Source organism: Arvicanthis niloticus, chromosome 26 (assembly GCF_011762505.2).
Source record: "Arvicanthis niloticus isolate mArvNil1 chromosome 26, mArvNil1.pat.X, whole genome shotgun sequence".
NCBI classification, from domain to species: domain Eukaryota; kingdom Metazoa; phylum Chordata; class Mammalia; order Rodentia; family Muridae; genus Arvicanthis; species Arvicanthis niloticus.
This window is the reverse complement of record NC_133434.1, coordinates 5522493-5532288: the sequence shown is the minus strand read 5'-3', so window position 1 is coordinate 5532288 and position 9796 is coordinate 5522493. Positions and strand designations below refer to the sequence as shown.

The following is a 9796-nucleotide window of genomic DNA, read 5'->3' as shown; positions in this document are numbered from 1 at the left end:
CTTCTGTGTGTAAGCCATAGCCTAGTGTGCAGCACCCTCTAGGCTCTTCAGTTACCCAGTCTCAAAAACGTCACAGCAATTAATCCCCATCAGAAAGTTAGTGAAATAAATATGTAGACAAGACTCCAAAAGAATTTGAACCATTGCATAATCGGGTAGAAGTGAGTAGACAGTGAAGCACGTAGGATCCGTGCTTCCCCCAGGCTATATGCTCAGCCCATTGTCTTGGGATCCTATTGGCTTTCCCTTCTAGCCTCAGCTCATATATAGGCATGCATAGTTGAGGCTTGAGTGATCTGTCCAGCTCTCTGCTGCTCTCTTTACCTGGGAAATCACTGCCATGGGGAAGAATATCCTGCTCCTCCTGCTGGGCCTCTCCTTTGTGGTGGGCTTCCTGCAAGGTGAGATCGTGGCAGATGGTGTCGGCAGGCAGACAATCTATTGAAGTGTGTTGGGTTTTGGGAGGTGAGGAGTAAGATACAAGACTGGACTACTTTAATAAGTGACTCTACACACTTCATCTCCATGTTCTCACACTGCCTTCCTTCCTTGCTCTTTCTTGTACGCAGTAGGGACTTCTCTAATTCCTCATCTTCTTTGTCACAACTCTGGTCCTGGGGTTCTTTCTCATAGTCCTTCAGTTCTCCTTCTCAGGTGTTAACAAGCTAATATTCTCAATTCCTCCAGCTGGCCTGTTCACAGGCCTATATTTGCATTGAGAATGATGCAGGAAGATCCTTGACAGGATGCAGATAATGAGGTGATGGGGAGCACCTGTCTGCTCATAGGTGGCAGGCTCAAGCTCCTACAGCACAGTTCTGGTCTTCTGCCCTACAACCCTGTCCATTTACAGTGTTTGAAGTGGAGAAACCTGTCTCTTTTTAATCCCTTCCTAGGTTCCAAGGTCATTTGCCACCCTGTAGGGGTCAGCTCAGCATACATAACAACTTTTTCCTCGGTCACTGTTTCCTATTTATTGATTATAGTTACAGGCTCAGCTCTGGCTGGAATCTAGGCTATGTGTTTACTCTTGATTTTTGCCTTTTCAGCTCTGAGATGTTTGCAGTGTGACTTGTTAAACTCAGATGGCATTTGTGAGAAAGGAAACTCCACCTGCGAGGCTAAAGGTGACCAGGAATGTGGCATACTTGTAGTTTCTTCAGGTAAGTCAGCCTGGGTGACCTCAGGGTGATCCTGCTTGCTGCCCACAATTGAAGTAGCACTTGCTACACCCCTAGGAACAAAGCAGAAACTGTGTGGGGGACCGTGTTTCTGTGTAAACTCAGGACAAGCCTCTTTAGTACTTGGTACTGGTTGTCTTCTGGTCTTGGCCAGATGAAGAAACTTTTTTTGGGGGTGGGGTGGGGGTGGTCTCTGCATGGTCTTGAAAAGCTCTCTTGGGAAACATTTGGGGATGGCAGGGTTTGAACTGTAAAATTCTACCCAGCAATTTTGGGGACAGGAGGCTTTCCTGCAGGCCAGACTACAGGTTGATTGAAGGTAACTACAATCACCTCAATATGGCTGGCATAGATTACACTGGGGAGGGTGACTCTCCTCATTTACTGAGACTCTGATTTCACAGATGTTCGTGTTTATTGCTTTTCTTCTTGTGCAGGTGTTGACATCCTCTTTGGGATGCAAGATTGTTCCTCCTTCTGCTTAAATAAGACTTTCACCCATTATAATCTAACACTGGATTTTTCATGTTGCCATGATGAATCACACTGCAATGAGTTTTAGAGTCCAGGCCGTTTCTTGCTCAATTCTACTGCAGGTGAGTCCTTACCCCTTCCCTGTGCTCTCACAATATCTGTTCCCTGCACCACCCAAGTCCTGACACCAGCCTGAGCTCAGCATCCTCTGCTGATGTTTCAGCAGTTCAGCTAGGGACAGAGAGATACTCTCTGCTTCCCACTCCCCAGTGCTTCCCCTTTTTAGATTCTTGTTCCTTCCTTTGCTTCCTCCATCCTTCCATCAGGAAGCAACATTTTCCACACCTGTCCATATTCCTTTTCTGTTACCTTTATCAACACTGGTTTTTATATTAGTGAATATGACAGATCTCACACCCACCCTTTATGAACCTTCAGATTATTGATGCCTCTTCTGCCAAGGTTGCTAGTCAACATTAGTTCCAGTACATATCTGATGTATTAAATATTAATAAATAAAGCCTGGTATGGGTTACTCCCCCCTCAGTAGTTTATGTTTCCAAATAAAAGGCACATACACAGCTTTTATATTTTAATATACCTTAAATAGCACAATAGCTGGACCACTGCCTAACCTCTATGCAGTTAATCCTGACTTACTACTTACTAATTCTATGTTCTATCTTGACTTCTCTGGATCCAATTGGGCATCCCTCTGGGCCATGCTCTTCTGGCTTCTTCACATGGTGCCTATGCCTCTCTGTCCTGCACTCTTCTCAGGCATGGTATCTCTCCTCTCCTCTCCTCTCCTCTCCTCTCCTCTCCTCTCCTCTCCTCTCCTCTCCTCTCCTCTCCTCCCCTCCCCTCCCCTCCCCTCCCCTCTCCTCTCCTCTCCTTTCCTCTCCTCCACACTCTCCCATTCAGGCATGGCGAATCTCCTTTTCCTCTCAGTCCCAAGCTGGGAATCCTAAAATCCTGCCTCTGTCTGTCCTCCCCAACTATTAGTTGTTGGCATCTTTATTTACCAATCAGAACCAACTGGGGGCATGTTCCCAGAAGCTACATGAAGATCTTATGCACACATTTTTTTTTGGGGGGGACATAACTAGCATTGCTAATACACACAGCTACAAATATCCTCGTTCTTATTCATTGAATGAAAGTCATATACTATCTGGTTTATCACTACTGTGACCTGAGTAAAGCAGTATAACGCAGTAATGATCTATTTTATGTTATGATTTTGGAGGCTTTCATTATGTTGGGATTATGTAGTAGAACACTATTCACATCATGACATGTAAGACACATAGCTGAACATAGAAGGAAGGGACAAGTACAGGGTAGAGCCTCCTCCAAGGCAACAACCCTAGTGACTGCTTTCTTCAACCCAGCTTGTAACACTGTTAATAATCTTTTTAAAATGTGAAAGAATCCATGGCTTAAATCATTAATTGGGTTAGAGGCATCATATCATAATCAAGTCTAGAAATGTCACAGACACTTCCAGAAAGGTGTTTGAGGGATGTCTTGGACATCCTTGATACAATAAAGTTCACAGTAATATTAGCCATCACATGGGCTGAAGACACTTCAGCATCAGAGAATCTAATTCTATTTTGTGTAGACATGGAAAGATTGCCAGTTTAGCTTTATTCCTAGTAAATTACACAAGTTTGAAGTTGATGTTGTTTACATCTTTATTTTTATAATTTTTTTCTAGCACATTGCATACTCAACTGAGAAAATACAGACAATATTGTCCACAGGAAACAAGGCCAGTAATCCCATCCCACTCCACAGAGATATAGCTTGTTTACCTGTTCAAATAATTAATAAATTCCAAAGCTTTAAAATCATTAATAAATTATAATGTGTATTTATATATTTTTATATCTGAGTATTTATATACTTACAAATACTAAAATCATTATAACTTTGCTTTTCAGTGCTGTTCATTGAATCCTGGCTCTGGAGCATGTCAGGAAGCAATCTACTACTGACCTTGTCTTGAAGCTGATACCTTGTCTTTCCATCATATGGCTTAGATGTGTTTGGTAGTCTCCATGTAACTTAATAAATTAAACTTGATGCTCTTCACTCACTGTATACCTTTAAAGTTTTTCATCAGTCCTGTGTGGTTGTCTAGATTACTTTCAATTACACAATATTTGCATTTATTTATTTTGTGTGTGTTCCTATGTTGTCATGCCATGACACATGTGGAGGTTCAAGATGAACTTTCAGGGATAAGAAATATCCTTCTACCATGCTGGTTCTGAAAGCTGAACTCAGTAGTCAGATGTCGAGAACCACTCTGCCCCACGTTTGGGGGCCAAAATATCGGGGACTGCTCTATCAAGGCACTGCCAAAAGCCTTGGGGGCTAAGTTGTTAGAGCCTGCACTGCCCCAAGCTGCTTCAGTCTGCAGGTCAGGATTCAGCAAGAGAGAGAGTGAGGATGGTCACGAAGAATAGAGACCAGACAGAGTGTGATTCAATTCCGTTTATTCTTCGGTCTCTCTTCTTCTCTCCACGTCCGTACTTCCTAGTACCAAGTCTCAGGTCCTAATCCTAGTTCCAGTTGCTAGTCTCTTTCCCAGTTCCAAGTTCTCTTCCAAGTGCCTGTCTCTAGTACAAGTGTATAATCCAAGTTGCCTGACAACAGTCTCAAGTGCCTACTATTTAATAATTCTTCTGTCTGCCTCTCGCCTTTTATATGTCTCACTTCTAAGCCACACCTTTAAGTCACCCCTTTAAGTCATGCCCTTAGGTCTTATCTCTAAATCACACATTTAATTCATGCCCTTAAGTCTCGGCTCTAAATCACACCTTTAAGTCTCACACACCCAAGGGAAAATCCTGGGTATCTAAAACAAGATGTTATTAGAGTGTGCTCAGCTGTTGTAGGCTATTGTAAACAAGTCTCTTGTCAGGGTATATGGCTCAAGATGGCTGCAAGGATGATAGCCGGCTTCTGTCGGCTCCCTACAGTCAGACTTAGTGGTCAATGCCTTCACAATCCGTGTCACCTTACTTCACCTCAAGTTTGAAATCAGACAATTAGGGGGCCAGTGGGTAAAGTTATTTGTCACTAAAACTGATGATCTGAGCTCAGTTCCTCGGACCCACATGGTAGAAGGAGCAAATGGATCTATTCATGTTTTTCTCTGACCTCCATATACTGAACATTGCAGGGTGCACATACATTTCCCCACATTCACTATTGAAACAGACAGATATACAGTAAATGTAATAAAAAATAATACAATTATAGCATTATTTATCCCTCTCCACATTCCTTCCTCTACCATACTCTTCCATTCTCCTCCCCATTTAACCCTTTCTGTACCATTCTCCTTTAACCCCTGATACCACTGCATTCTAACTTTCCTCTCTTGGAGTACCCATCTCCCATGACCCTTTACTAATTTCTTGATATTTGTAGGTATTCCAAGCGGAGTACACATGCCTGAATAATCAAAATTAACTCCCTGAAATGAGAGAAATTAAATACCAAGGAAATAAAAATGCCATTCATAAATGGGTAACTGAAACGTATAGTTTTCAAAAAAGACGAGGAGGAGGAGGAAGAGAAGGAAGAGGAGGAAGAGGAGGAAGAGGAGGAGGAAGATAGGAAGAGGGGGAGGAGAAGGAGTGAGAAAAGGATAAAAAGGAGAAAGAGGAGAATAAGGAGGAGGAGAAAAGAAAAAAGAAATGGAAATGGCCAATAACTATTTTTGAAAGTGTACCAGACTAGGTGGCAGGGATGAATTTTACTAGGAATGGAAAATAGAATAGATAGTTATTGATGAACAGGAGTGTGTACTGCTAGAATGTGAGAATCAAATAAGGAGGTGGGAGTAAGAGTTAGCAAGGGAGGGAATACTGGGAGGGACAGCTGAACTAAGGGCCCCCTGAGAGGTCTTCCAGAATCCTGTTATAGTAGAAGCTTCTTATAATATATAAATATATGGAAGCGAGCTAAATGACATTGCCAAATAGTGGAGTAGACAGAGCTTCAAGTGGACATCGCTCATCATCAAATAAAACATCTAGTAGTGGAAATGGGTTATACAACTGAGTTGTTAGACAAAGGGGTCCTATGGTAAGGTGGTTTTAATGAAAATGGCTCCCATAGGCTCATATGGAGTGGCGGAGGTGTGGACTTGTTAGAGTAGGTATGGCCTTGATGAAGAAAGTGTGTCACTGGGGGTGGCCTATGAGGTTTCAAATGCTCAAGGAAGTCACAGTATCACTCTTTTTTCCTGCTGCCTGCCAATCCAAATGTAGAACTCCTGTCCAGGGCCTCATATCTGCCTGTACACTGCCATACTTCCCACCATGTGATACTGGATTAAACTTCTGAGTCTGTTTAGGCAGGAGCTGATGCAAAAGCTATGGAGGAATGCTGCTTACTGGCTTGCTCAGCCTGGTTTTCTTATAGAACTCAGGACCACCAATCCAAGGATGGTACCACCCATAATGGGATGGGCCCTCTCCCACTGATCACTAATTAAGAAAGTGCCCTACAACCAAATCTTTTAAGGCATCTTCTCAATTGATGCTTCCTTTTCTCTGATGACTCTAGCTTATGTCAACTTGACATATAACCAGCCAATATCTGATTGGATTTAAGGCCCACTTCAAGAGCTGGAGCCCATATCCAATGCTGCTTGGGTGGCCAAGAACCTGAGATTAGATATGCCAGGGGCCTCGGGGAATATTAAATACTATTGTTCTGCTAAAGGAATACAGCAATGACATAACTTTAATGACATTCTGCCATCAGAGACATCTTTTCCTGCAGCAGATAGGAACACAGAGATCCACAAGCAGTCAACATGTAGAGAGTGAGAGACCTTGAATCACTAAGTCCTAAAGGGATGTCTCTATCAAATTCTTTCCCTCAGGGCTCAGGAAATGTATGGAAGAGGATGCAGATATAGTGTAAGAGCTAGAGGGGAGAGGACACCAAAGAAACAAGGCCCTCTAAACCACCAGGATCTATGCACAACAGAACTCACAAAAACTGTCAGTATGCACAGGACCTGCATAGGTCCTCACCAGAATGGGTCCTAGGGCTGAAAGAAGTGGACATATGTCCCCATCCCTCAAGTAGATGCTCTCTCCAATTGGTAACCACTTATAAATTAAAAGTTATTTTTGTCAAGGGAGTCTTACTGGGAAACAAATGCCTTAATTTTTAAAAATTAATTAATTTGTTTTTGCTTGTTTACATCACCCCTCCCATAGTCCTTCCTCCCTTTCCTTCCCTTCTCCTGTGGGTAGGTGGGAGCCGTCTGGGTGTTCCCTCCACCCACAGCACTTCAAGTCTGTTCAAGGCTAAGCATTTCCGCTACAACTGAAGCCAGACAAGGCAGCCTGGCTTGTAGAACATATCCCTCGTACAGGCAACAGCTTCAGAATAATCCCCACACCAGTTATTCAGAACCCACATGGAGGCCAAGCTGCACACCTGCTACATATGAGCAGGGAGCCCTAGTACTCCATTGTGTAGAAGTACCACATTTTCTTTATCCATTCTTTAGTTGAGAGACATCTAGGTTGTTTTCACCTTCTGGCTATTATGAATAAAACTGCTATGAACATAGTTGAGCAAGTGTCCTTGTTATATGTTCGACCACCTCCTGGGTATGTGCCCAGGAGTGGTATGGCTATATCCTGAGGTAGAACTATTGCGTTTTCTGAGAAAACTCCAAATTGATTTCCAGAGTGGTTGTACATGTTTGCACTCCCACCAGCAATGGAGGAGTGTCCCCCTTGCTCCACATCCTCACCAGCATGTGCTATCTCTTGAGTTTTTGATCTTAGTCATTCTGATGAGTGTATGATGGGATATCAGAGTTGCTTTGATTTGCATTTCCTTGATGACTAAGGACTTTGAACATTTCTCTAAGTGCTTCTTGTCCATTCAAGATTCCTCTTTTGAGAATTCTGTTTAGTTCTGTACCCCATTTTAAAATTATGTTATTTGGGTTGTTGGTGTCTAATTTCTTGAATTCTTTGTAAATTTTGAATATGAGCCCTCTGTCAAATGTAGGGTTGGTAAAAATACTTTCCTAACCTGTGGGCTGTGATTTGTCCTGTTGACAGTGTCCTTTGCCTTACAAAAGCTTTGCCGTTTCATGAGGTTCCATTTACCAATTATTGATCTTCGAGCCTGAGCCATTGGTGTTCTGTTTAGGACTTTTCTCCTGTACCAATGCATTCAATTATATTTCCCACGTTCTCTTCTATGAGATTTAGTATATCTGGTTTTATGTTGAGGTCCTTGATCCACTTGGATTTGAGTTTTGTGCAGGGTGGTAAATGTGGATTATTTTCATTCTTTTACATGTAGATATCCAGTTAGTCCAGCACCATTTGTTGAAGACGTTTTCATTTTTCCATTGTATGGTTTTGGCTTTTTTTAAAATCAAGAATCAAGTGTCCATAGGTGTGTGAGTTCATTTCTGGGTCTTTGATTTGATTCCATTGGTCAATGTGTCTATTTCAGTACCAACACTAAGCAGTTTTGTTTTTTTTTTTTTTTAAAAAAGCATTCACCATTGCTTGCTCTATAGTACAGCTCGAAAACAAATCACTCCTAAGGGTTGGCTCCATACCCAACTTTAGACAGCTAACTCAAAACTAACTCTGTAGCATCTTTGGAGGTAATGTTGCATAAATGAAACCACTGTATATGTCTACACATACATATTTTTGCTTGCCAAGTTAATTATAATGAGTAACATCCATTTGCCAGATACTGTTTGGTATCAGTCCCTTTGGATTTACACCCAAATGAGGAACTGGTAAAAGTTTAACACATGATTGACATTGTTTAACAATTTGTCTAGCTTGTTCTCTGGTAATTTTAAACATACCTTTTAAAGTTTTAGAATTAAGGTGATGTAACTCATGAGCCTTTATGGCCTGATCCAAGTTAGATAATCCCTTCTTCACTTTTTCCTAATCCTTTCCCTGGGGGAAAATCCAGAGTTTACCATTTGAGCCATGATTACTTCATTAGGGCTGCACATAATCCCAACTGGGATAACAGATCTCTGCCCCAGAGATTAATGGGAAGGCCCGAGATGACATAGGGTTGGATATTCCCTGTATTTCTTTCTTTATCTTTCCACGTCAGCAACTTAGAGCTTTGTAGTGGGTTTTGACTTTGGCCAATACCCCTTAAATTGGTTAAGGTTGGGGTAAGAGGCCAGGTGGCAGGGCAATCACTTTGTTTTAGGATAGTCACATCAGCTCCTGTGTCATCCAAGCCTTTGAATGCCTTTCCATCTAGCCAATTGTCATCATAGGTTTTTGTTTAACTATAGGCTGTACCCAGTATGCATCAGAGGAACCAAAACCTTGATCCCCTCTTTTAGGATTCTTATATTTGTGATTAGTAGGGTACAATGGAAGTAACAATAGTTGAGCTATCCTCTTTCCTGTAGGAATGGTGACTATGTTCTGAATTGCCTGCGCCATTACCTTAATCTCACCCTGATAATCATTATCTATAACTCCAGGAAAAATTTGTAGTCCCTGCATAGTAGCACTGCTTCTTCCCACTATCAGGCCAAACACATTTGGATAGAGTGGTCCAAACACTCCAGTGGGTAAGGACTGAGGTCCCATTTCTGGGGTTAATACTGTGTGGGTGGCAGAAATGAGGTCCAGTCCTGCTCTTCCTGGTGTTGCTCGACTAAGTTCAGAAAGGGATTGGTGTTTGCTGGTAGGACACTGACTGCTCCATAAGCCTGTTTTGGCTTGTGTCTGTTTGGGGCCTGGAGCTGGCCCCTGTTCTGGTTTCCCTGATTATGGGAAAGGGTGTTACCTTGTGCGTCTTGTTTAGACTTACAATCACTAGCCCAATGCCTTCCACGTTTGCAACGTGGGCAGAGCCCAGGCTGTTTTCTGGGCTGTCTCTGGCTTAACTCATTTTCTACCTTGCAATCTCTTGCAAAGTGTCCAGGCTTACCACATTTAGAACATGCCTTTTTGTCTTTACTTGCCAAAAAATCTCTTACTGATTTTCCTTGCATAGCAGCCGCCATAGCTAAGCCCTGTTGGTAAGAGGGACCTATGTCAGAACAAAGTTTGATATACCCTGTAAGGTTTGTCTTCTTCTTG

General features: G+C 42.4%; 1 protein-coding gene across 1 annotated transcript; it reads left to right on the top strand.

Annotated features, from left to right (window-relative positions):
* Positions 1–340: 340 nt before the first annotated feature.
* On the top strand, positions 341–3746 carry LOC143438785 (prostate and testis expressed protein 14). Its single transcript, XM_076924474.1, has 4 exons — positions 341–401; positions 1050–1163; positions 1619–1777; positions 3605–3746. The coding sequence occupies exons 1-3, from the start codon at positions 341–343 to the stop codon at positions 1741–1743; spliced, it is 300 nt and encodes a 99-aa protein (XP_076780589.1). The 3' UTR covers positions 1744–1777; positions 3605–3746.
* Positions 3747–9796: the final 6050 nt, after the last annotated feature.

Bases quoted from the DNA above. Each gene is read 5' to 3' on its own strand.
- LOC143438785 (XM_076924474.1), top strand. From the start codon at position 341: ATGGGGAAGAATATCCTGCTCCTCCTGCTGGGCCTCTCCTTTGTGGTG. The intron at 402-1,049 runs GTGAGATCGTGG...TTGCCTTTTCAG, and splicing joins TGTGGTGGGCTTCCTGCAAG to CTCTGAGATGTTTGCAGTGT. The intron at 1,164-1,618 runs GTAAGTCAGCCT...CTTCTTGTGCAG, and splicing joins CATACTTGTAGTTTCTTCAG to GTGTTGACATCCTCTTTGGG.